Genomic DNA, 27,602 nt, shown 5'->3' with positions numbered 1-27,602 from the left:
CTTAAAGACCAGGATTGGGGGAGAGGGGTGGTCAGTGTGGAACAGTGGACTTCAAGAGAAAAGGAATGGAGAAGCACCAGCACAAGAACATTAAAAGTATAAGAATAGAAGCAGAAGGCCCTTGATCCAGCTCCTCCATTTATTGTCATGGTTGATCTTCTGTTTTATTGCCATCTTACTGCAGCAGCCCCTATCTCTCGCTTTGCTTAAGTTTAGAAATCTATTGATCTTATTTTTGAATTGATGACTAAACTTCCACAGCTCTCTGGCGTAGAGAATTCCAACATTCACCACCCTCTGGGTGTAAAATAAAATTCTCATCTCCATCCAAAATGACATGCCCTGTACTCTAAGACTGACCGCTGCCTCTAGACTCCTCAGCCAAGGGAAACATGTTCCCTGTATTCAACCAAGTCAAGCCTTAAGAATTTTGTAAGTTTTAATGAGATCTTTCATTCTTCTGTAATTCTAAAAAAATACAAGATCCGTCTACACAATCTTTCCATATATGGCAAACCCACCATCCCTGTAGCCAGTCTTGCTTCACTCTCTCTAAGGCAAGCATATACTCTGTTAGGTAAGATCACCAAAACTGTACACAATATTCTGGGTGTAGTCTCACCAAAGCACCATCAGTAAGACATCTTTACCCATGTACTTAAATCCTTCTATAATAATGCCCACCATAACATTTACCTTCCTAATCCTTATTGTGCCTGCACATTTGCTTTCAATGAATTCTGTACAAGGACACCTTGTCCCTTTGTACACCAACCTTACCCGATCTCTCAATGTTTAAAAAAAATATCTTGCCTTTCCATTTTTGTGCACTAAAGTGAATAACTTCACCCTTTTCTACATTATATTGCAAATGTGATTATTCTTGCCCACTCACTCAGCTTGTCTATGTTCCATTGAAGGCTCTTTACATCCTCCTCCCAACCCCACTCAGTTTTGATCATTCACAAATTTTGAAACATAACATTTGGTCTTCTCAACCAAATCGTTGATGTAGATCATGAACAGCTGGGACTAAGCACCGATCCTTGCGGTACGCCACTTGTCACAACCTCTCAACCTGAGAAGGGTCAGTTTATTCCCACTGCTTGTTTTCTACCTGATAACCAATCCACAATTCATATCTGTATGCTACTCCTAACTGTGTGCTCTAACCATGTTCACCAACTTCTTCTGTGGGACCATAGCAAAAAATTAATGGAGATCTAAATACGCCACATCCACTGGTTCCCCTTCATCTATTCTACTAGTTACATCCTCAAGGGGCTCCAGTAAATTAATTAAATATGACTTTCCTTTTATAAATCTATGCCAACTCTTCTCAATCCTTTTCTTAATCCTTTTTATTACATTTTCATTATAGATTCCAGCATTTTCCCCACTACATATGAGACTAACCAATTTGTAGTTCCTTATTTTCCCTCTCCCTCCTTTATTAATTACTGGAGTGGGGTCAAATTTGCAACCATCCAGTCCAGAGGCAGAATTCAATGCCAGGTCACACCAACCAGAGGTGGTGGCAGCGTGATGGTATACATTCTGAAAGTTGTAGCATTGGAAGGCCTCAGCATCAAATCCAAGCCCAATGGGCAAGTAAACCTCTGACTGGTTGCCACCCTCATTATCATCCTCAGATAAGGAATGAATTAGTACACTAGATGAAACACCATTGGACTAAACATTGGGAGCAGCATGGGCACAGAATGTATTCTGTATGGATGAATGCATCTTCACTTGAGGTACTCAGAGGCACCACATCTGACTGTTGATGACCAAATTCCAAAGGACTGCACCGGAAAACCCCATTTGACCTCGTCTTTACCAATCTATTTGTTGATCCATCTGTCCATGTTAATATTGTTAGGATGATCACACTGTTCTTATGAAAAGTGTCTCATCACAGTGAGGGCACCCTCCACCACATTGTGCAGCACTACCAATTATATTAAATGGGATAGATTCAGAACCAACATAGCAGCCCAAACCAAGGTACCATGCAGTGTTATAGGTTACCAACAGAAGCAGAACTATATCCCAGGATAATACAGGAGCACATGACCTGCAGTGAATCAAGGGTTCTCAAAGGCAATTAAGGATGGGCAATAAATGCTGGGTTTGCAATGGCCACATTTCAAATAAGAATAAGCAAAATACTTAAACAATCACAAAAGGTAACCACCTCAAACATGAAGTGTGCATACCTTATTTGCACATGCTGTTGTTTCCTGTTCAGGAGATTCAATGCATTTCTGTACGTGCAATGGAACATTGCTGCTGTAGGAGCTCCCTCTAATGGCTTGTCTGAGAACTACTAAATTTTGACATTGAATCCTATATTATTTAAGATTAATACTTAATTGACAAGAAAAATATAATTTTTTAAACATGGTACATTTCATCTCTCAAGACATTTCATAGTTTTTCAGCCATTTTACCTACAGTCCCCAAATGGATGTTCTGCCTTGTTGGTTTTAACTGCACATTCTTTTATACAGTCAGGGCTGAAGAGCAAAACATACTTGGCTCAGATTTCTGGAGGTTTTCCCTATACAAAGATCTATTCACAAATTGGCTGTTATTTTTAACTTGAATTAACAGATCAAATTCACATGCAATATATGAAGCTGGACGGTGAATTTTAGGTAGGCGATTTCTGTAGATGAATTGGCCATTGCTGTTAAATCCAAATAGTTTGGTTAAATATATTATTTCTAATTCCAACTTCATCAGAAAATTACCAGAAATATTTCCTGATAACAGTTTGTTGTTCTCTCTCTCGAGTTCTTACATTGCTTGTGACTTCCTCTTTCAATACATTGGATTTCACTACTGACGCTTAATGAATATCCTGTGCATTTTAACTATTAATTAGTGGTGCCTATTTAGCTATACAACTGTTCTTTGTCCTTTGCTGTCATCAATGAACCACTGAATTTACTTTGTGTTTTTTTTGTGTGAGTGCAAGTATTCCATCATGCACAAACACACACGGTGAAGGTGTTTTAATTTAAACTCTCCATTTTATTTTCAAAGTCTTAATAGCATCTGTTATTTTAAGATATGTTATCACATTCTTTGGAAACAAACTCATAACTTTTACCACTCTTCAAGTGTTGACTCCTCTCCACCATTGTGCAAAATCATGCAAGATTAATTAGTATTATAGAAAGCACACACTTTGATGACTTTTATCTTAGCCCACAAAAGAAACTTTAGTAAAGCACAAAGCATGCTTAAGGAGACTGTGCTACAGAGCACAACAAGGAAATTAAGGAATCTTGAAAACACAACCCAATTAATCTTTTTCTTCTGGTGAAAGTAGCATTCTTTAAGAAACGTTGCACAGATTCAGAAGTTGTAACAAAGATAAACCACAGTTGTACAAAAAACACCAATTTGATGATTTCCAGCAATATAGCTACTTCGGATTTAGATTATGGAAAAGGTCTGTTGTGAAATGCTTTGTGTTTTGATAGGAATCAATATGCAGCTCATGCAGTGAAACTGCCAATAACCTCAGAGTCACAGAACAAGTATGAGCTCTGAATCCCATTCAGCCATCCATTTAGCTCATGGCTAATCAGTTCCTCAACTCCATCTAAATCCTTGGTTCTATAGTCTTAAATTCCTTTAGCATAATAAAAATCAATTTCAATGTATACATTTTCAATTTATAAGCTCAGCTTTTGAGAGAAACAAGGCAACTTTTGAAAACATGGCATAGTTCCACAATTTCACGTGTGTGAAGATGTGCTTTAATTTTTATTATTATTCTAGACTCCCATGCCAGGAGGAGATAGTTTTTAGCTCATTTATAAATTTAAGTACTGTTTAATCGGATCAATACTTGCTAAAAAAAAGCCTAACATAAATTTGTGATACAACGCAGTATCACAAGATTTTTTTAAAAATTAGAGTATGTATGTAACAGAAACAGGCCATTCAATCCAACCAGAACATGCTGGCATTTATGCTCCATTTGAATTTCTACCCAGCTTTCCTCATCTAGACCTATTAGTGCATCTGTCTTTTCCTTTATCTGTCATTTGTATGTCCAGGCCCCTCTTAAACACATCAATACTATTCACCTCAACTATTCTCTGCAGAAACAGGTTCCACATCATCACCACTCTTTGGGTAATGAAGTTTCTTCTGAATTCTCCATTGGAATTTTGGGTGGCCATCTAATAACAATGGCCTCTGTTACATTCTTCCCCGTATACAGAAGCATTCTATCAAAACCCATTAGATCACCTTCCAGTCTTCTTTTCTCAAGAGAAGAGGCCCAGTCTGTTCAACAAGTTTACTCAATTGTTTAAGAGTCATGGAGACATGAAGCACGATGGACTGAAGGGCCTATATCTGTGTCTGCAACAACTGTCATACTCAACTACACTAAACCCATTTACCCGCATTAGATCCATAGCATTCCATGGGAAGCATAGGGACAGCACAGTAGGGACTCCAGAGAAGTTTTTTTTAAGCCATAATTAAAATTGGTTAGAGGAGGAAAAACCACAAGTGGCAATTCAGCTGCTGTTCCTTAATTGAATAAAAACAAACATAGAAATAGCAATTTTTTTCTTGAACTCAACATAGATTTACCAGGATACATTGACATTTGGAAGTTCTGTACAGGTGAAGAAGCCAACCCTAAAGCATTGGAGCAAGTACCTGTATCTTGTGGTCAGATGTGATCATTGTGAAGAATGTACTGAGGGACAGGTAAATGCAAAGTCTGAATGTGCTAATTAGACTGGCAAATTGTGAAAGTGGGTGGAGAAAGGACATACTGGGTCCTGCAGCTGCAAGAGAACTGATGAGGGTTGGAGACACAAGCGATTGCAGATGCTGTAATCTAGAGCAAGAAAAAAAACTGCTGGAGGAACTCAGCAGGTCAGGCAGCATCTGTGGAGCCAAAGGACGTAGGCATCAGAACTGGAGTCTCAACCCGAAACATCAACCATCCTTCTACCTCCACAGATGCTGCATGACCATCCAAGTTCTAACAGCAGTTTGCTTTTTGAAAGGGGTTGGAGATGAAGCAGCAAGTAGTCACCCTAGAATCTTCTGTGAAAGCTACTGTAATATAAAGGGACCATTAATAAACGCTGTATTAGCTTAGTCAATGATTTAATTAGTACACGTCCTACGTAATTGGTATGTGATTCATGCCACACAACAGTATGGTTGAGAGGTCCATCTCGATCACTTTCTTCAGCAGAAGAACATTCCAGTTGTCTTGTGTCCATTTTATTTAATTCAATAGCTTTCTCAATTATCCTAGTTATTCCTCACTTACAAGGAAGTCTTTACTTCCCTCCTTACTGCAAGCTCCTTAGATTCGTGCCTCCAGGTGCATGAGTCACCACAGAGGGACCTCTGCTTTCCAGCAAGGAACCAGGCAAAAGCTGACTGGGTTGGGATGATGAAAGGGACAGGCCACTGTTATGAATTCCCTGCTCCTGTGAAGAGCTATTGGTAGATGAGATTGCTCCACCCTGTCTGCTATATAGGCTTTGGTGAGTAGAGGCATGTTCTTTTACCAAATCAGCAAACCCTGTCCTTATGGCTGACTGTACTTTTTCTCCAAGGTTTTCAAATCCCATCTGCAGGCTTTCTTGCACTTTAGAACCCATGTCAGATATAGCAGCACTGAGAGCAGCCTGAAGTGCTGCCCCAATGCAGCTCAGTCCTTGTGTAAAAGAGCTTTCCACCAAAACTGTCTGAGATGACACGGACTCTCTGCTGGACTGCAATGCACTCAAATGATGATCCAGTACACTGTGGACATCAGACATGGAGGTATTCAGACTTGACATGATCTTCTCCATCCCACATACCACATCATTCATTACAGTAGCCAATGAGGTCACGAGACTCTGCAGGTAACACTGATGTTCCACCAACCTCCGTTTGAAAGCAGGCTCACTAAGCTCCAGGTTTAATAGCTCTTCCGTTTGGGGCTCTGGCTGAGGAGCTACCAGTGGCCTCTTCAAATCACCTTTGGACAAGGGAGACTGGGGATCCTCTATACTTGGATAGGATTGTCCCTGTACTGATGACTCGCAATGTAGCTCTGATTCAGAGCTAGAGCTCATTGTGCATGTGTTCGCAATTCTTGGGGCAATGCTGCTCTCGAGAATGGATGGCTTGGTTGGCCCCTGTTTCCCTGTTGAAAGAACATAGAAAGATGCACTCAGGATGATGGAAACAACCAGGTATAGGTCCGCAGAACTACCCCACGTACAGGGGCAAATAAGCATCTGTCTTGGAGCTTGAAGCTTCCTACAGGCAGCACATCCTGTTCAAAAGGGATACATGTAACTAATAACAACTAGCAAAGCAATTTCCCGTGTGCTTATGAAACACACTATACCTCAAATTTTCTTTGTTAAAGAAGTTCATTAGGTTATTTAAAAGCAAACTATTCCCTTTAAATCAAGAACAAGATGGGACAAACAGGGCAACCAATATTTTAAAAATTCTGCAGGACTTGTAAATGCATTGCACATTTTGAGTAAAAGTAGGCTTAATGTGCCAACATACACTCCTCAGGAAGGAACCTTTTGCAGAATCTCAGTAGGTGTAATCAACCTTCAACTGTGCATGTAGTTTTCTAACTCAGACCAACAGCTAGCTCTCTCTCTCCTTCATCTCAGGTCTGACCATATTTATACATTAAAGAATAGGCAGGAAATCTGAAACTCTTGCCCAGAGAGATTTTTTAAAAACTTGGTAGGTATTCTGTGGCAGGGAAGATAGTGTATTGAAGTTGGCTCAACACAACTCTTTTGCAAATGGTTATTAGAAGCAATAAAATATGCTTGGGAAAAGCACATGATTCACAATTGTTGTTATGTTGACAGTACAGGGAACTTCCCTAAATCATAATATTCTACTCTATCCAGTGTGTACAGGTTGAGGCATATATCAATGAATAGGTACTTACTGTGAACAGCTTGGACACCTGATGCTAAAATACTGTTGGCTGGATTTTTCTGCCACTGGGGAAAAATAAAAACAGAAGTCTTATACACATGACAAATCAAGATTTTAAATGAGACTCCTGTAATAGAAACTTATGATGAATGTATCATTTGTTCATCCATCTCAAGAACTAGCACTAGGATGTTGCCACTCTAAATGTTGAGTTGAGTCGAGTTTATTGTCATATGCACAATTACGTGTATGCACATGTACAATGAAAAACTTACTTGCAGCAGCATCACAGGCACATAGCATCATACAAGCAGCATTCACAAGAAAAACATAAATTATACATATAGTGCAAAGTGGTCATAGTGTTGCTAAACTGTAGTGCTTAGGGTTTTGCTGGTTGGTTCAAAACTGAATGGTTGAAGGGAAGTAGCCGTTCTTGAACCTGGTGGCGTGGGACTTCAGGCTTCTGTACCTCCTGCCTGATAGTAGTTGTGAAAAAGATGGCATGGCCTGGTTGGTGGGAATCTTTCATGATGAACGTTGCCTTCTTGACGCAGCACCTCCTGTAGATATTACCAGTAGGGGGGAGGGATGTGCCCGTGATGTATTGGGCAGAGTCCACTACTCTCGACAGCTTCTTAAGTTTCTGCACATTCGAATTGCTGTACCAGACCATGATGCAATCAGTCAGGATACTTTCAACAGTACATCTATAGATATTTATTAGAATGTTCAGTGACAAGCCAAACCTCCTCAACCTCCAAGTAAAGACCCTGGCATGCTTCCCTTATGATTGCATCTACGTGCTGGGCCCAGGACAGGTCATCCGATATATTAATGCCCAGGAATTTAAAGCTGCTGACTCTCTCCACCGCCAATCCCCCCATGTGGTCTTCCCCTTCCTGAAGTCAACAATTGGCTCTTTAGGCTTGCTCATGTTGAGTGAGCGGTCGTTGTTGTGGCACCACTCAACCAGGTATCCCATCTTGCTCTGGTAAGCTGACTCATCACCACCTGTGATCCGTCCAACAACAGCAAATTTGAAGATGGTATTGGAGCTGTACTTAGCCACACAATAGAGCAAGGGGCTAAGCACACAGCCTTGAGGTGCACCTGTGTTGATTATCAGCCAACATGTTGATGATTACCAATCCTCACTGATTGAGGTCTGCCAATGAGGAAGTCGAGTATCCAGTTGCAGAGGGAGATACAGAGGCCCAGGTCTTGAAGCTTGATGAGGAGTTTGGATGGGATGACTGCATTGTACGTCATTCAAAGATTCCAGTCATCAGAGTCTGTTAAAACAATCTTCTTCTAAAATCCTGCCACATAGAACATTTAAATACTATCATTAGTCACAACTAACTAGTTAGATTCATTAGTGGGCACTATTGATCTTTGCATAAAATGCTGGGAAGTTGTCTACAACAAGAAAAGGTGTGAAAGAGCAAAAGGATATGAAAACCAAATAACAACATTGTGGAGACAGAACAACAAGGAGAACAAACATAGTGAGACAATGGACGTGCAGTTTGACTGAATTTGTCAAGTGAAGGCATGATTGATTTCTTTCATGTATGCATCTATAGAGTGCCTTTATTCTTACTGAATAAAAGGCAGCAGGACAATACAAAGTCAGAGGAAGGAGCTCCAATCGAGATCAAACATGTTCACTCCTGAAACACCTGTACTGGACCATCCAAGATTGGGTGATATATTTTTAAAACCTTGAAAGTGACTATAAGCTACAAGATTAATAAAAGTGAGTAAATTGATGTGACACTGAACACTGATTTAATTACAGATAAAGTAATACCAACACCCGTTACAGTAATTGGTGACTGCAGCAGGATCTGGTGTTAAGATTTGTATTGTAAATACAAACAGCTGGGTTAACAAACAATGTATTAGAGTCACGGCAATAACAGGAAAAGTTTTAGATAAAAAAATGCAAATAGAGTGGGTTACTGTGGGAAAGGTTCCTCCAAACTAAGGTGGGGAAGTGCCTAGGTAAAGAGCTATGGGATTTTGACTGTAATACCCCTCTGCAAGCATTCTCCAGCAAGCTCATGGTTAAAGAGCAAGTACCATCATGCAATGGTAGCATTGCAGTAATCAAGAGGGGCAGGGCTGCGTTAGAGAAAAATGAGTAACTAAAGAAATGCAAGAAGAAAGAATGATAGGGATAATTAGAAAGATAGGTATGAGAAATTAAGAAAAGGAATGAATTACAGATCAAGTAATATCGTAATCTGTTACAGTGCCAAAAAACAGCAAGCCGCGGAGTTAACAGCCAAGGGATCAGTTGAAAGTACTGTGGTTCTACCACCTCTAGTCATGAATGGCAATAGACACTTAATTATCTAAAGGGAGAAGGATGCTCCAAGAACATAACTATTACTCAACAATGATGGGGCCTAGTATGAATGTGAAAGTCAAGGCTGAAACATCTGCAGCCACGTTCAGCCAGAAGTGATGAGTGGCCAATCCATCTCAGTTTCCTCCTGAGATCCCCAACATCACAGAAGCCAGTTGTCAGCTGATTTAATTCACTTCAGGTACATCCAAGAAATGGCTGAGAACACTGGCTATGGCTATGGGACCAGACAGCATTGGGCTCTTGTACTGACTGGCTTCAGACTCACTGTGGCTCCACTCAAACTGTTCTTGTACAGTTACAACATTGACATCTACACAACAATGTGGAAAATTGCCCAGCATGTCCACCTCACAAAAGTAGGACAAATCCAATCCAGTTAACTACCATCAGTTTACTTTCAATCAGCAACAAAATCAAAACATCAACAAGCACCTGGATTTCTTTCCGGGAGTCTAAAATTTAAAGTTATTACAGGTGACCACCACATTACAGCTGTTTGGGTAATGGAAATTCAACTTAGGAGTTCACAAATGACTACCAAAATATTTGAGATATAGAATAACAATTTGGTGAGAGTAAATTTTAATATTAAATAAATAAATAAATGGACAATTTATTTTTCAACTCGTTTCTTGATGCATGCACAGATGAGGCAGCATCATGTTTTAGACAGAGAAAAAAAAAATCGCAATACGTACCATTTTCTAGGAACGGAAACCACTCCCCCCCCCCAATAATGTGAGGGTCGCCCATGTATTAAACACAAATAGAGCCGGAGAGGGACTAAAATCATAGAATCAGAGCTGTATGGCACAGAAACCAGCCCCCCGGCCCATCACATCCATTTCAACATTTACCACCCCCCCCCCCCCATTTACACTAATCCCATTTGCTCGCATTAAGTTCACATCCTTCCATGCCTTACCTAGTTAAGTGCCTGTCTAAATGTCTCTTAAACGTAGTGACTGCATCTGACTCTACCACCTCCTCTAGCATGGAGCTCCAGATATCAACCATTCTGTATGCAAAAAAAAACTCACCTTAAACCTATGCCCCTCTTGTTTTTGATACCCCTACCATGTGAAAAAGATTCTGAATATTTAATCTATGCCTCTCAATTTTATATTCCTCTATTAGGTCACCCCTCAGACTCCTTCACCCCTGTGAAAACAAATGCATCCTGTCCAATCTCTCCCCATAATTAAAGACTTCCAATCCAGACAAATCCTGGTAAATCTCCTCTGCAGTCTTTCTCCAATGCAATCATATCCTTTCTATAACGTGGCAACCACGACTGCACACGATACTGCAAGTGTGGCCTAACTAGCATTTTCTCTAGTTGCAACATAACCTTCCAACTTTTATATTCTAGGCCCCAACCTATGAAGGCAAGCATGTCATACGCCTTCTTCACCATCCTATTGACCCCTTTTGCCAATTTCAGGGAACTATGGGCTTGAACCCAAAAGGTGCCTCTGTTTATCACATTCCCTAGTGCCTTACCATTTACTGTAAATGTTCTAACCTATTTGACTTTCCAAAATGTATCACCTCACACTTGTTGGGAGTAAATTCCATTTGCCAATGCTCTGCTCAACTTTACATCTGATCTATAGCCTGCTGTGGCCTTACACAACATTCCTCACTATCAACAACAATACCAACTTTCACATCATCCGCAAACTTACTAATCATACCTCCTACATTCACGTACAAGCCATCGATATATAGAGAGAAACAAAGGACTGCAGATGCTGGAATCTAGATGAAAAACACTATGATGCTGGAGGAACTCAGCAGGCTAGGCAGCATCCTTGGAGAAAAGCAGGCAGTCAACTTTTTGGGTCAAGACCCTTCTTCAAGACTGAAGATAGGAAAAGGGGAAGCTTAATATACAAGAGGGAAAAGCAGAGCAGTGACAAAAGAGGGGAGGTGGGGTGGGCACAGGGAGGTGATAGGTAGATGCAGGCAAGAGTTAGTGATAGGCAGGTGTGGGGGAAGATGGGAATGCAGATCCACCAGGAGATGGGTCAAAGGCAAGGAGGAAAAAAGGTGGGGGGGTGGTAGAAAAAAATAAAGGTTGGGAAAGGGAAGAAAAGAAGAGGCATGGTTGGGGGGGATGGTGTGGGGGTGAGTGGGTGGAGATTACTTAAAGCGGGAGAATTCAATGTTTATACAGTTAGGCTGCAAGGTTCCAAGATGGGAAAAGAGGCGCTGTTCCTCCAGTATGCACTTGGAATTCTCCTGGCAATGGAGGAGGCCGAGGACTGTGATAGTGTGGGAGGGGGGAGTTGAAGTGACTGGCAACGGGGAGATATCACAGTTACGGACGGAGAGCAGGTGTTCTGCAAAACAGCCACCTAGTTTGTATTTGGTCCTTCCAATGCAGAGGAGGCCACACTTGGAGCACTGAATGCAGTAGATTATATTAAGGGAGGCACAGGTGAATCTCTGTCTCACCTGAAAGGACTGTTTGAGTCCCTAATGGAGGTGGTGTAGGGACAGTTGTTGCACCAATGGCAGGGGCAGAGGAAAGTTCCCAGGGCGGGGTGGGGGGTGGGGAGGGGGCAGGATGGAGTGAACTAGGGAGTCATGGAGAGAGTGGTCCCTGTGAAAGGCAGAAAGGGTTTGGGAGGGGAAGATATTCTTGGTAGTGGGGTCCCATTGGAGATGGCTGAAGTGGCGGAGAATGATATGTTGGATACGTAGGCTGGTAGGATGAAATGTGAGGACAAGGGGGACCTTATCCCTGTTGGGTCTGGGAGGGGTGGGGTGAGAGAAGAGGTGCGGGAAAAGGCAGAGATACAGGTGTGTGCTCTCTCGACCACAGTAAGGGGGAAGCCACGGTTAGAAAAGTTGGACATCTCGGATGTCCTGGAGTGGAAAGCCTCATCGTGGGAGCAGATGTGGCGGAGGCAGAGAAATTGAGAAAAAGGGATAGCATCCTTGCAAGAGACAGGATGGGAAGAGCTGTAATTGAGGTTGCTATGGACATCAGTGGGTTTGGAGAAGATGTCAATGGATAAGGAATCTCCTGAGATGGAGGTGGAAAGATCAAGGAAGGAGAGAGAGGTGTCAGAGATAGTCCAAGTGAATTGGAGAGCAGGGTGAAAATTTGTGGTGAAATTTATGAAACTGTCGAGTTTCGCATGGGTGCCAGAGGTGGCACCAATACAGTCGTCAATATAGCAGGGAATGAGTTGAGGAATAGGGCCGGAGTAAGCTTGGAACAGAGACTGTTCAACGTAGCCAACAAAGAGGCAGGCATAGCTGGGCCCCATGCGAGTGCCCATAGCTACACCCTTGGTCTGTAGAAAGTGAGAGGAATCAAAAGTGAAGTTGTTTAGGGTGAGGACAAGTTCAGCCAGGTGGAGGAGAGTGTTAGTGGAAGGGGACTGGTTCTGTCTCAGGTCAAGAAAGAAGCGGAGGGCGATGAGGCTGTCATGATGGGGAATGGAGATACATAGGGACTGGACGTCCATGGTGAAAAAGGTTCCCCTCTACTGTGGTTGAGAGAGCTCGCATCCGTATCTCTGCCATTTCCCACACCTCTGCTCTCACCCCCACCCCTCCCAGACCCAACAGGGATAGGGTCCCCCTTTTCCTCACATTTCAGCCTACGTATCCAACACATCATTCTCCGCCACTTCCACCATCTCCAATGGGACCCCACTATCAAGCACATCTTCCCCTCCCCAACCCTTTCTGCTGTCACAGGGACTGCTCTCTCCACAACTCCCTAGTTCACTCCCTTGTCCATCTATCACTACTCTGTTTTTCCCTCCTATATATTGGGCTTCCCCTTTTCCTATCTTCAGTCCTCTAGAAGCATCCTGACCCGAAACATTGACCACCTGCTTTTCTCCACGGATGCTGCCTGGCCTGCTGAGTTCCTGCAGCATCATCGTGTTTTTCATCAATACATATCACAAAATTCAAGGTCCCAGCACCAATCTATGTAGCACATCACTGATCACAAATGTCCAATCAGGAAATCAGCATCTCTACTTTCTTAAAAGTTTAAGGAGATTTGGCATGTCATTGAACACTCTGACAAACTTCTACAGATGTACAGTGGAAAGCATTCTGACTGGTTGCATCACCATTTGATATGGAACCTCCAATGCACAGGAATGCAAGATGCTACAGAGAGTGGTGGATTCAGCCAGTTCCATCACAGTTTCAGCTCTGCCCACCATCAACGATAGCGACAAGAGACGACGTCTCAGGAAGGCAACATCCGTCACTAAGGACTTCACCATCTGGGCCATACCCTCTTCTCGTTGCTGCCATCAGGTAGGAATCAGAATCAGAATTATCATCGACTTAGATGACCTGAAGTATGTTGTTTTGCGGCAGCAGTACAGTGCAAAGACATAAAATTACTATAAATTACAAAAATAAATAAATAGTGCAAAAAAAAAGGAATAACAAGAATAAAAGATACAAGAGCCTGAAGACCCACATGTCAAATTTCGACAATAGCTTCTTCCCCACTGCCATCAGGTTCTTGAACTGACCTGAAAAACCCCAACACCACCTTAGACCATATTTCTTTTTTTCTCTCCTTCAACTTGCACTAATGTTGTTATGTTTATTTTGTTTTATCGTGCAATTTATGTTCATTTAGTTTTGTTAATTTATGTTTGTAATGTACTGTGCTGTTACTGCAAAAATCTAATTTTCACAGCATCTATACACTGAGTAAGTATGCCCATGACAATAAACTTGAACTTGAAAGCATCCTTCCACCACTACCCCCTCACTAACTACCCTATCACCAAGGCAATATTGGATCGAATTAGGCAGCTCACCTTAGATCCCATGTGCCTTGATCTTCTGGACAAGCCTATCACATGGGACCTCGTCAAATGCTTTACTAAAGTCCACATAGATAACATCTACTACCATGCCTTCATCGATCTTCTTAGTTACCTCTTCAAAAAACCTCAGACAAATTAGTGAGGCAGTATTTCCCCCACACAAAGCCATCCTGACCATCCACAATCAGTCCCTGCCTTTCCAAATGCACAGAAATCCTGTCCCTTCGGATTTTCTCCAATAATTCCCCTACCACTGACACCTGGCTCACTATTCTGGTCTCTCCACCAGCTAAAGGACAGAGGAGCATTGAAGAAATAAATTCTAGATAAAAGAAACTGGGAGCTCCAGTCTAGACTTCCATAAATGATAAAAGCTGAAAGCATATTTAGAGTATAGAAGCTTCAAGGATGAAACTTTAAGAGGAAATTGGGGAGGTAAAGAGATGAGAAATTGGCAAGTAAAGTCAAGAAAAACTTTAAATTTGTTTTATAAAAACAACAAATGCAAGTTGATCCTATTACAGCTTAAAAGTGAAGTCCAAGTATGCAGGTGGAAGGTGTATATATTTCTAATTCAACAGTTTGTTTCTGACTTCACTGGAAAACATTGATATGGCCATTGACATTAAGGAAGAATATGAAATATTGGAAATAATAAACAGATTTAGTATTAAAGGGTTTCACTTTAAGTGGATCATTACCATACTCACCAAGTTACATTCCAGACTTCTAAAGGAAGCAAAGGAGGAAACAGCATAGATGCCATCACATTCCAATCCCCTTTGGTTACAGTATGGTGGCAGAAGATTGGAATACAGCAAGCATAGTAGTTATTTAATCAGGGAACAGATTGTGTAACTAGAGGCCAATCCTAACATCAGCAGTGGAAAATTATTGGAACAATTTCCAGGGGATGGCATAAATCAGCGATTAGGAAGACATTGGTTAATCAATGACATTCACTGTGGAATTGCTAGTCACAGCTGAGTAACTTTATGAATTTTTGTTTTGGAAGAGGTAACAAGTATCTGTGAAAGGAGCACTTTTCTTGTAAGGCATTTGACAAATTTTCCAATGGGAAACTAATCAAGAAATTAAAAGCCATGTGATCAAAAATGGACTCATTGGGGAAAAAACCAAAAAGTTACTGATTATTGATGTTTGTGATAATAGGACGATGTGCAGTGGGGTTCTGCAGGGCTCTGCACAAGGTTCCTTGCTTCTCAAGATATATTAACAACTTGTCCTTTAGCGTAGAATCAATGATTAAGAGTTTTGCTAAATATACCAAAATTGTCAGTGTGGTTGATAGCAAGGAATAAAGGTCTAGGTAGGCTCCATGAAGATATCAATGGATAGGATACGTAAACTTAAGTGGTGAATGGACTTCATTCTGGAGAAGTGTTAGGTAATGCATTTAGGAAGTACAAACCAGTCAAGAGAATACATGCTAAAAGAAAGGATATCAAGAAGTGTGGAGAAACAGAGGGATTTTGGTAAAAGAACAAGTAGCTAATGGGAACCAGAAAGCACATGTGATATTTGCCATGGCATAGAGTATAACAGACAGCGATCTTATTAGATCTGTACAAAATATTAGTTTAGCGACAAGGCTACACTCCTTCAACATTGCAAAGATACCTCAGCCTACATTGGGTATTAGATGGGGAAAACAAACCCCCAACTTTGAAATTTGAAGCTATGAATCACATTTGATATCTATCCTGAATGGAGGCTGGATCTATCCTCAACAGAGTCTTGATAGCATGTTTCATCATCCTTTAGCTCATGCTGAAATGCTTTAATGGTATACTTAGCACTAAGTGATTCAGAGGGCTACTTCAGAGAGCAGGAGAGCATCTACCTTATTGTTGTGGGATTGCTTTCATATATTAAGCGTAACAAGAGCAGATGGCCGATTTCCTCCCATAAAAGGACATTAGTGAACCAGTTGAATGTAAGACGATCTGACAGCTTCTATTATCCTTGAAAGTGACCAGGTTTTTACTTCCAGTTTTCAAAAATCTATATGGCTGAAAATACTAGCAATGATTAAGCCTGGTTCTAGCCTTAGACAATGGTCAAACCCATCAAGAACATTGAATATCTGAGTATCATGACATTCAGAACCATTCAAAAACTAAGAAACAATTTATTTTTTCTAAGATACATAAATAAAACTTACAATCAATTAAAAACATTTAAATAAATTCAACTAATTCAAAATGATGCAAGTTATCTGATACTTACCCAGATCCCTTCTCGCCATTCTTCTCCATTGAAAGGAATGGACTAAACTAGCACAGGTTAACCAAGCCAAATCCGAAGTACAAACAGTAGGAAAATGCAACAACTTTGCACTCTACAGCTGGACTCCACAAGGATTCCAACATCGAAGTACTGTTGGCCAAACCCCAGCAAAGAGTAACTAATGAGGTTGGGGTTTGTCTGTGTGCATGATATCTAAAAAGCGGCACTTACCAGAATTTCCAAAAATGTCCTGCCCAAAAAACCAAAAGATTCAAACCTCACAATCCCATTGGCTCAGTATGCAATACTAAGTTAGTGTCTCGGCTACTGAAATGAAAGCTGGGCAATATCTTCTATTCTCAAATATGCTTAGATAGCACAATCTGAGAGTTAACACGTCAGTAACACAAGGATTGATTGACCTTCTGATCCTGTTTTTTTTCTTGTGTGTTTATGATTTGTAATGTGATACTTACTGTAAACTTCTTCACTCCTTGTAGACCAGAGAATTTCTGATAGGATATATCCGCTTTTACTTTGCCAGCATCGAGGTCACCTGTATATATCTGTTTGATACCAGCACTGTTTATTAAGGGTATGCATTCATCACAAGGGCATTTGGTAACAAATATCATGGTTTTTTCATCTTCTTTAATATCCTGACATCTGCAAAAGAAATACATAGAACATTAATAAATGAAATGTCCACTTTACAACTTGATAATCCTCCAGACATGGTCATCTACTCTCAAGAACATCCTTGGGACTCAGAAATTAAGTTCCTCACTGCTTGTTCTAGTTGTATACAAATTGAAGACAAAAAGATTTGAAGTTGAATCTAGATTATAAGAATAAATCATTGTTAGTTTCAACTTGCACCTCCTGAATAAGGTTATGTGGCAGCTACTGTATATCCACAATAAAGGGATAGGTAACTCAGAGTTTTTAGTTGTATGCTGCAGATAAGGTTGCACAATATCTATAAAGTTTGTAAAACTATTACATCTTAACATCAAATTATCTAATGTTTAACAGCATTCTATATAGTGTTCCAGTATTCTGTTTTCAAGCCCAATGAAAATATACAAACCATACAGCATAATTAAAATGGGCACAAGCTACTTTACATCATATGCCACATTTACCTGCCCACAGATGTGAGGACCCATCAAGTTATAAATCATGCATTATATGAAGAGGCATTAAAGTAACATGAAATGAAAATTGCAGAAACAAGTTATGCTCAGTAAGTCTGAAACAATAATTCTTTTGATTCTTTCTGTGGTTTTCAGCATTTTTAGATTTTCTTTCATACTTCCAGAGCCTACATTTCATTTAGCCATTTTTTGTGAGAGTTACAAACTACATGCTATGATTGTAACGACTCAGCTATTCATTCTTCAAACATAATACCCAGGCCCCAATAAACCTTGCTCACCCATGCTTACTTTTTCTGGATCTGGAGGGCTGAATGAGTTGACTCTCCACACCCAAGAGAGGCTGTCTGCAGGCAACAACAGGCTCTGTATTGCAAGTAAGCCTCAGGCAGCAGGTCCTGAGGCCTTGACCCAGTACACCCCGGCAAACTACGATCAACTTGCTAACTGTTAAATGTCAGATATATTTTAAAATATTCAAAAAGATTTAAATAATTCAAAGAAAAATTTTATATCAAAAACACAATAAATTATTTACACACCTTAAAAGAAAGTAAAATGATCGCTCATGACTCATCTTTTTCCAAAGTGGCACATGTAAGTAAGTTTCAGTGCCAGTCCTTCCTGTTGTAAAGCTGAGGACTGGATGCAATGTGCATCCTCACCCCCTTTCTGGCATTTCATTGCTCTGCCATTGGGATCAACAGTGTGTCCAGTGACTGAATGGACAATCAGACACGCCCTGTGGATTGTTTTGGATGTCTGCAATTGACCTTGTAAATGCAGAAATCTGAGACTTCTTGAGGCACCGAGAGATTTGCCAGCCATCAGCCAACATAATTCTGCTGGTTGTAGGATCTAACTGTGGCCATATTGGCTGTTGCTATTCCTAGAGTGATTACACTTACTGAAAGAGATTACCAGGCAGAGAGCAGGTAAGATTCAATTAAATGTTCAAAGCCTCCTTGAAAATATGCAACAATCCTACTAACTCTTAGGAATCCTGACCCATGACAGATCAAAATAGAGAAGTATCATTTGGAACAGTGTTGAGAATTTCATGTCCATGCATTAGAGCGCACAGAAGCCCAGCATAAACACTCAAAGGAACACACCACCTTAGAAACCAACTGCCCCATTTATGGAAGAGTCCGTGATTCCTACATTGGCTTCATCACCTTAGAAACCAGAGTGGAAGCAAGTCACCCTCAATCCTGTGAAAGAAGAAGATACTTCTGAAAAGTACTTATTTTGGGATATCCTAAGGTTGTGAAAAATACTGTATAAGCATGTTTTTTTTATTTTTATGCATAGGTAACTTAAGATGGTCAAATTAAGTTGTGTCAAAGTAATTTGAGTGCTTACCGGAAAGTTAAAGCATTTTGTTCAGCATGTACAATGTACCGAAACTTCCTGGCTTCTCTGTCTTTCTGCTGCTTTTCATCCATCTGAGGGAAGTCTGCATATTCTGACCCTGTTGGATAGGCATTATAACCACATCCAATCAGGTACCTTGCTCCTGTTCCATCACAATTACTCTACAATAAAGATAAATCAATTAATTGGTGAGAAGCAAGAAAACATTCATCAGGAGTCCTGTGAGCACTGCCTGGTCTGATCGCTCATGGTAAACAAAGCTTTGACTAAATTCACATAGGTATCCTTAATGGGACAGAAATTTTATATCACCTAGCTATACAATGTTAAAGTGTATCGGCTAGAGATGGATAGAACCACTCATTGTGTTCCTTGGGACAATTTCAGCTAGAAGAGTTAGTCATGTACAGCAAACATTCAGAATGTTTGCACACTCAAAATCATTTTTAGACAAAACATCAAGCAATGTTTCATCTGTCTGAAACTTCATGGAAAGCATAGGGTCATTAATGGCTTAGAGAGTTAAGTTATGATGCAATGATGTCTTATTTTAGTTCTATGGGCAATGCCAAACCACAAAGTCTACGAAATAAAGTGGGTTAGACAGGCATAAAAATAATGCTGATATGGCCTTTTCAAACTAGAGATGTACATGGTCATTCCAAAAATCTAGGCCAAGCTCAAGTGGCATGGGCACCACACTTGCCAGAAAAGGTGGTTGGACATAAATACAGGAAAATTCTCTAAATACCAGTTGGGCAGTAACTAACCACAACCTTAGGCAAAATATTGCATTCAATACATACTCATCCTTTATTAAGTTAATTCCTGTAGCATTGCTCACTGGTAGCCTATGAGAGAGTACACTGAGGTGTACCATACAATATCTAATGCTAAAATCCAGCATCTTTAGCATAAGAGAATGGAATTCTTCCTGCTGTTCTCAACCAACAACACCAAAACAGATTATCTCAGCACTGATAAGGGGGCTTTCTGGGAGCAATTTGTCTGTTACATTTCCTACATTATTACAGTGACCACATTTCAAAACTATTTCAGGTGTCTGTAAAGTGCTTTGAGATGTTCCAAGATCATGAAAGACTTTGTACAAGTATGTCCTTCTTCTTTCTTCCTACTGACTTCCACTAAGACAGTTACCTACCTCTTATTTAAAAAAGGTTAATGAATGAAATCAAACTTTTTGTGCATTCCCTACTGGGTGGGAATAAATAATTTAATAAGATGATGATAAACTAGTGGGAACAAATAATACATCTGAAGGATCCATCGTCAGCAAGCATGCAACTACTTTAAATTCCTAGTAAGCTGTTAATGTTTCTCTTCATCGCTCTCCAGTTTCTCAGTCACATAATCTGGTGAGCTGAAATTTTTCAACTGGTCTTTGATGTGACTAAATCGCCATGGGCACTATGTTAAAAACCCATTATCCCTTTTTCTTCTCTGTCTGTGCTGATTCATAGGGAGGTGGGAGGGTGCAGCAAAGATGATACAATTGGCTGAAAAAAAAGGGAAAATAAAAACCCAAATTGTCATGATTTTCTGAATAAAGCTCATGCATAGGCATCAGTTGAAGAGTGGAACTGACCTTAGCTATACAGTGTCACACAACTTAGAGAAGAGGTAATGCTCATTATTTATGACAAGGCTTTCATCAGGTGAAATAATGGCAGTCACAACCAAATAACAGGCCAAATGACTCAGGCAGAAAAACTGCAGAACATTTTTTTCCAAAGACACAAACCAAAAAACTAAAACTTACCGACTTTCCTTCTGCCCAGATCACTGCCCCAACACCAATCTTTTGATCCTCTGAAATACATTAATTCAAGAATAGGTTAGTGTAAAAATAGTAGAACCATTCTGCTATGGTTCATTCAGAAGAATTCTTGGATACTAGAGCAATGTATTAATTTTAAAACTGATTATAAAGAATATTTATCATTAAAATATCTCGTGTATCAAATGATAGCTAAAGGAATGCACATTAAATGTACTTAGAGCAAAAAAATTGTGACAATTTGCTCAAATGAAAAGTCTCAGAGCAAATGCATATCAGAAAAGATCTCTGCATGGTCAATTCCAACTGGAATCAACTCCCATCTTTTTCAAAATGATTCCAGCAACCATCTGTAATATGGTATCTCGTTAAAATATGTAAAACCCATTAGCAATTAATGCTACAACTTGCACTTGATAATTAATTAATTGTCCAACCTGCATTTATATATTCACCATTAATGTGGAGAAACATCCCGAAGTATTTCACAGAGGTGTACTCAGATGATGTGAAATATGGTAAGTAGGAGAAACTTAGTCAAGTAAATGGGTTTTAAGGAGGGCAACAAATGCATGGATAAAAGTTCTGGGAGTTTCAGCAGAAGATGTATAAAGCAAAAGCGAAGGCATGTCACACAGCCATTTCCATCTGTAACTTTTATACAGGAGAGTGCATGGGTTGGAACATTGATGTAGATTCAAGGAGAAATTGAAAATGGTTGTTCAGCCCGAGATACTGGTCAGGGAGATAGATGGAACCTGCAGCAAGGATTCCAGATTTGATGTCGGGCCAGATATGAGTGCTTTGGTCTTCCAAATAACTGACTAGAATAAATTATGGCTAATCTAACAATCAGTGTTGGACGAGCAGCCTGACAACAAAGAGTCAGAGTTGTACAGCACAGAAATGGGCCCTTCAGTCCACCACATGCTTGCGAACCTTTTTGCCCATCTACACTAATCTCATTTGCTTTCAAAGGGGACAGCAAGCTAGTGGAGAGATGAAGCTGAGACTGCCAATTTATATATGAAACCTGACACTATGTCAGTGGTCAATTAAAAATCCTAAGAAATTTTTAACACTACTACTTGCAGAATAAATCATTCCACACAGAAGCTTGGCCAACTTGCTGAATTGATATTTTAATCTTTGGTGCTATCCAAATTTGAGGAGGATCTTCCACAATCTCTCAGTTGATGAAATTAAAGGCTTTTGTGAGGTCAAAGGCAGACTACTTCCACAACAACTATGCTACAATAATAATTACACTTCAATAGCATTTTGAATTGTCCCAAGATCATGAAGGTTCTTTATAAATTAAAATCTCTTTCTCCATTAGTAAATATAGGTAATAGATCAGTTATTTTTGTACACACCAAACTTGATGATGAAGATAGTATGAAAATCATATCGATTATCTCACCTGTCCGATACGCCAATAACCTGGCTTGAACCATGCAGTGTCTTGCAAAATTTTGAAAGTCATTGTTTGTGTGCTCTTCGGATGCACCATCTAAATCATCACAATTAAATATTCCAGACATTGGAACACTACAATCGATGGTTGCCAACAAAAAAACAAGCTCTTCCATTTTATGCCTTAAGTTAATAAAATGAACATCATCACACACATTCTCTAAGCCAACGATCTTTAAGATTTCTTTGTGGGTGTCACTGTCAGCAATCAAGAATAATTTCTCAAATTCCCGCAATCTATTTCTTCTGCATTCAGTAAAATTGTCCTTGTGTTTAAAATCAGAGTCCTTGGCATTCATGCTTTGGAAAAACTCACACTTTCTTGAAGTTTCTTCTACAAATTGAAGCATGTTGTAAGCCAGAGGTTGAAGCAAGGTGCACACACGAGCTCGGCTATTGGACTTGAGTCTTTCCACAGCTTTAGCGTCTAACTTTGCATCTGAGTAGCAATTATTCATTACCTTGTCCTCAGCCAGACTTATCTCTGGGTCTCCGGGCCAATATGAAATTCGATTGACTCCAGCTAAAATTAAATATTTTTTTTTTAAAAATGAGTTGAAATTAAAAACAAGTACTAGACATTTGTTTGAAAGAGTCATCCATTTAGTCCCACTTCAACTAGTCCTACTCCCATGCTCTTTTCCTGTAGTGCTGCGATTTCTCATCAGCAACTTTATATCTTCATTATTTATGGTGGGAAATCCACGACAACCAACTAGGAGAGCTTTGCCATTAATTTTAATGAATGGAAATAGCTACGTGACCTTCATAATTAGAAGTTAATAGAAATAATTAAATATTTAAATGTTATTGAAATGTTTAGTTTTGATTTAAAAAATTTAACAGCTTTTGATTTTTTTTTCTAAGTTTGCAATTGGGTCTGGATATCACTGGGTTAAAATTCTAGAATCTCCTGCCCAATACCACTGCGAGAACAGTTGCACCACACAAATGTTTCTGAACATTGAAGTTTAACTGTTTTACAGCTTTGTAAGTTCTGCTAAATCAAGGCTTTAAAAGCTTTACTGCCTTTAAAATTTCACTGTGACTTTTTACTGTTAATATACTTATTTTGGCAACCCCAAATAACCCCAGTACAGCATAGAAGACTCTTCTGACAAGTCGGGTTGTATCAACAGACTCTATAAAGCAAATTGTGGTTGTCCAGATGCCTCCAGGAAAGTGGTTTATTTCAAATTTCAGGATGTGTACACAATGCTGCTAACTGCAAATTTTGGCTTAATAAAAAAAGCTTTTTGACTACACTTACCATTTAAAACCATCTTTAAGCAGGTTGAGCATGGTTTCCTTGAGAAGTAGAGATCACATTCCTTCAACCTGGATCCATGTTTAATAACAGCAATTTGGCCAACATGCAAGTCCATGCTTGAACAGTGTAGTCCAATGATTTTTGAATTGTGCACAACAACAAGGCCATTTCTTCTTTGCTAAAGGTGAACAATATCCAGTGATAAATAATTTACCATTCTGATTAAAAGCTATAAATAGTTAGCATCTAGAATTTAACAAGAGATAGGACCAGTCCCATAAGTGCTTCAAGTATTAGAGCTGGAAAGAGACAGTGTTTACCATAATGTGGATCAAGTCCTGACCCCAAAAGCCACTCCATCTACAAGGCACAAGTCTGGATTGTGCTGCAATGCTCTCCATTTGCCTGGAAGCATGCAACTTCCTCATCAGTTTTCCAGGTCTTACTATCCTCAGCAGTTTCAAATAGTGATCTTCTTTGAGGACGTGAACTAAGATTGGGCAATGTTTCATTCCATTTGGTAGTAAGATAATGAAGATTTGGATAGTGTTTAGGTACAGGCTGGTAAGTAGCAAGTAACATTCCTAGTACAAAGAACCAGGAAATGACCACCTCCAACACAATGTCTAACATTCTATGGCATAACCTTTGCTAAGACCCACCATTAACATCCTAGGGGTTATCATTAATCAGAGACTTAACTGGGAAAGCCAAGCAAACACTGCAGCTACAAGAGCAGGGTGTCCTGCAGCAAAAATCAGAGACAAAAGCAAAGAGAGAAAGATTAAGAAAGAATCATTTAAACTGTGATTTCACTAGTTTAACAAGAACAACAATTCACAATTGGAGGAGCAAAGCTCCACACTTAATTGTTTGCTTTGTGGGCCACATAGGTTGATAAACAGTTACTAAAAATTATAACATTAAAAGAGTGCAAATTATAACATTAAAAGGATACTTTCACCTATTTATTAGACAACTTTCTGTGGCAGGTATAATGAAGAACTAATGTGGAAATCCTACAAGTTCTTAAAAGGAGGTTAATGTCGACATGATATGCTGTTTCCATAAAACTAATTTGGGAGTGGTACCAGTTTGTCTAATAACCTGTACAATCTGCAATTCATGGAATCTCTTTTGCTCTCTATAGTCACTGAGCAACTTTCACATTGATATCAGGTTGCTTCCAGAATATTGGATTTTTTTTTAATCCTAATCACATTGTTTTAAAGAAAACTTTGCAGCCCAGTCCAATCCTAAACTTCTGATTGTAGCCACTGATTTTCTCCTCCTTCCCTAGAAAGATCACCACTGCAGGACCCAGCTACCATCTCAAATCACCCAACTTAGCAAAAACCTGGGGTAAACGTGAGATCTTATCTTTTGGACATGTGGACTAAGTAATCAGGTGGGCAAAATTTGTACACAAATTTTCTGCCCAATCCTCAGTCTTATCCTATAGTTAAACGACTATACAAAGCAATGGAAATGTTTGCCTTCCTGAAAAAAGCAGACTAAGAAAATCCAGTGATCCTCGCAAGGCATCAGGCCCCAACGGTGTACCTAGCTGGGTATTTAAAACCTGTGCCGACCAACTGGCTGGAATGTTCAAGGACATCTTCAACCTCTCACTGCTGTGGTTTGAGGTTCCCACCTGCTTCAAAAGGGCAGCAATCATTCCAGTGCCCAAAAACAGCAGGGTGAGTGAGCTTCCTCAACGACTATCACCCGATGGCATTCACATCTACTGTGATGAAGTGCTTTGAGAGGTTGGTTATGGCTAGAATTAACTGTCTAAGCAAGGACCTAGACCCGCTGCAATTTGCCTACAACAGGTATACAGCAGACGCAATCTCACTGGCTCTCCACTCTGCTGTGGAGCACCTAGACAACAACAAAACATACATCAGGCTGCTGTTTATTGATTACAGCTTGGCATTCAACACCATCATCCCCTCAGTACTAATCAACAAGCTTCAAAACCTGGGCCTCTGTACCTCCCTCTGCAACTGGATCCTTGACTTCCTTTTCGGGAGACCACGGTCAGTGAGGATTGGTAATCTCCTCCTCACTGACAATCAACACAGGCACACCTCAAGGATGCGTGCTTAGCCCACTGCTCTACTATCGCTACACTCATGACTGTATGGCCAGGCACAGCTCAAGCGCCATCTATAAATTTGCCAATAACAGCACTGTTGTTGGTAGAATCTCAGATGGTGACAGGAATGAGGTGGATTGGCTGGTTGAATGGTATCGCAACAACAAACTCGCACTCAATGTCAGCAAGACCAAAGAAATGATTGTGAACTTCAGGAAGGGAAAGTTGGTAGAACACACAGCAGCCCTCATTGAGAGGTCAGCGGTGGAAAGGCTGAGCAGCTTCAAGTTCCTGGGTGTCAACATCTCAGAGGATCTATCCTGGGCCCAACACATTGATGCAATCATGAAGAAGGCATGCCAGTGGCTCTACTTCATTAGGAGTTTGAGGAGACTTGGCATGTCACCAAAGACTCTTGCAGATTTCTATAGATGTACGGTGGAGAATATTCTGACTGGTTGCATCACTGCCTGGTATGGAGGCTCCAATGTGCAGGATCGAAAGAGGTTGCAGAGGGTGGTAGACTCAGCCACCTGCATCACGGGCACAACTCTCCCCACCATCAATGGCATCTTCAAGAGGTGGTGCCTCAAGAAGGTGGCATCCATCGCCAAGAACCCTCACCATCTGGTACATGCCCTCTTCTCATTACTACCATCGGGGAGGAGGTACAGGAGCCTGAAGACCCACACTCAGCTTCTTCCCCCTGCCATCAAATTTCTGAATGGTTCATGAACCCATGAACACTACTTTGTTATTCCTTTTTTTGCACCATTTATTTTGTAATTTATAGTAGTTTTATGTCTTTGCACTGTACTGCTGCCGCAATTGTTATCCCAATTTTAAGTTCCCACTCCTGCCTGCTGCAAAATCACACAGTGCCATGGATTAATTCTGTTAAAACGTGTTTATTGGCCGTATACTGCCAGGGAGAATTCTCCTGACTCTCATGCAGAGTCTTTATCGGAGATCTCCACAATACAGAGGGGCAGACATTAATTTATACAGACAATGTCACGCATTTAAACAATGCGACTACACCAATTTCAGTTGGAGAGCCTAATCATCACACTCATGGTTGTGCGACAACCATCACATTCATTGTTTAGGACAAAACCTCACACTCATTGTTCAGTATAACTGGCTTACAATCAAGTTCCAGATACAGTAATCACCACCTGGTCTTGAGTCAGGGGCTTGCATGCGTGCTATTTTTTTCATTAGTTATATGTACAGTCACAATTTCTTAACCCTTTACTTCCTTACTGCAAAACAACAAATTTCACAACATACAGGTCAGTGATAATAAACCTGGTTCTGATTCAACCAGAGAGCATTAAATCAACAGCTGGATAGGTTACTTAGGAGATATGTATTGCTAGTACAGTGAACTCATTTTGCTACACCTTGATCTAGGCTCTCAAGCATCTTTGGCTTTCTTTTGTTTTATAAGAGGCTATAATGTAAAATTCTTCCATAGTAACATTTCTGAATGCTCCAATGCCAATAAAAATAAACATACAATGTGGCTGAACCAATGTTACAAAATTACCCTACAACCCATTAATCCAACTACAATTATCACCATAGAGAAGCCATTAAGAAGGGATCAGGAAAGCAAATGAGAAAACCTCACTTCAGTGAAGAGCTCTATAGATTCAAAGGTTTTTTTTAAAAAATGGAATACAATTCAATGGCCAGAGATTACACCAACAATGGGAGTCAAAATAGAAAAGCTCGATGACACATTGCATACTCACTGAATGCGGGAGGAAGTGTACAAATTGCTGTTGGATGTTAACAACGTACAAAAGGTCAACATTGCAGATTAATAATGTAACTAACAAGGCTGAAAATGGCCCGTGAAAAGTTTTAAATATATTAAGCCTTTCAGCAAATTAACAAAGAATGCAATTTGAAAAGTACAAATGTAAGCAATATAAATATGAAGTATCAGAATACTTTATACATGCAATGGTATGTTTCAAGTAACAAATGTGTATAAATATT

The 27,602-nt window shown here is 40.1% G+C and overlaps 1 protein-coding gene across 1 annotated transcript in view; it reads right to left on the bottom strand.

Moving 5' to 3' along the window:
* Nucleotides 1–3,018: 3,018 nt before the first annotated feature.
* cdadc1 (cytidine and dCMP deaminase domain containing 1) overlaps nucleotides 3,019–27,602 on the bottom strand; it is a 30,455-nt gene continuing 5,871 nt past the window's right edge. Inside the window, exons 3-9 of the mRNA XM_052014028.1 lie at nucleotides 23,492–23,669; nucleotides 22,169–22,744; nucleotides 20,728–20,777; nucleotides 18,936–19,108; nucleotides 16,890–17,079; nucleotides 6,971–7,025; nucleotides 3,019–6,190 (exon numbers count right to left, since the gene is read on the bottom strand). Coding sequence (XP_051869988.1) covers nucleotides 5,343–6,190; nucleotides 6,971–7,025; nucleotides 16,890–17,079; nucleotides 18,936–19,108; nucleotides 20,728–20,777; nucleotides 22,169–22,744; nucleotides 23,492–23,669 — 2,070 coding nt within the window. The 3' untranslated portion in view covers nucleotides 3,019–5,342. The remainder of the gene's footprint in view (nucleotides 6,191–6,970; nucleotides 7,026–16,889; nucleotides 17,080–18,935; nucleotides 19,109–20,727; nucleotides 20,778–22,168; nucleotides 22,745–23,491; nucleotides 23,670–27,602) is intronic.

This window comes from Pristis pectinata, chromosome 4 (genome assembly GCF_009764475.1).
Source record: "Pristis pectinata isolate sPriPec2 chromosome 4, sPriPec2.1.pri, whole genome shotgun sequence".
In the NCBI taxonomy this organism is placed as follows: Eukaryota; Metazoa; Chordata; class Chondrichthyes; order Rhinopristiformes; family Pristidae; genus Pristis; species Pristis pectinata.
The sequence above is the reverse complement of the archived record's forward strand: the minus strand, read 5'-3'. Positions and strand labels throughout refer to the sequence as shown.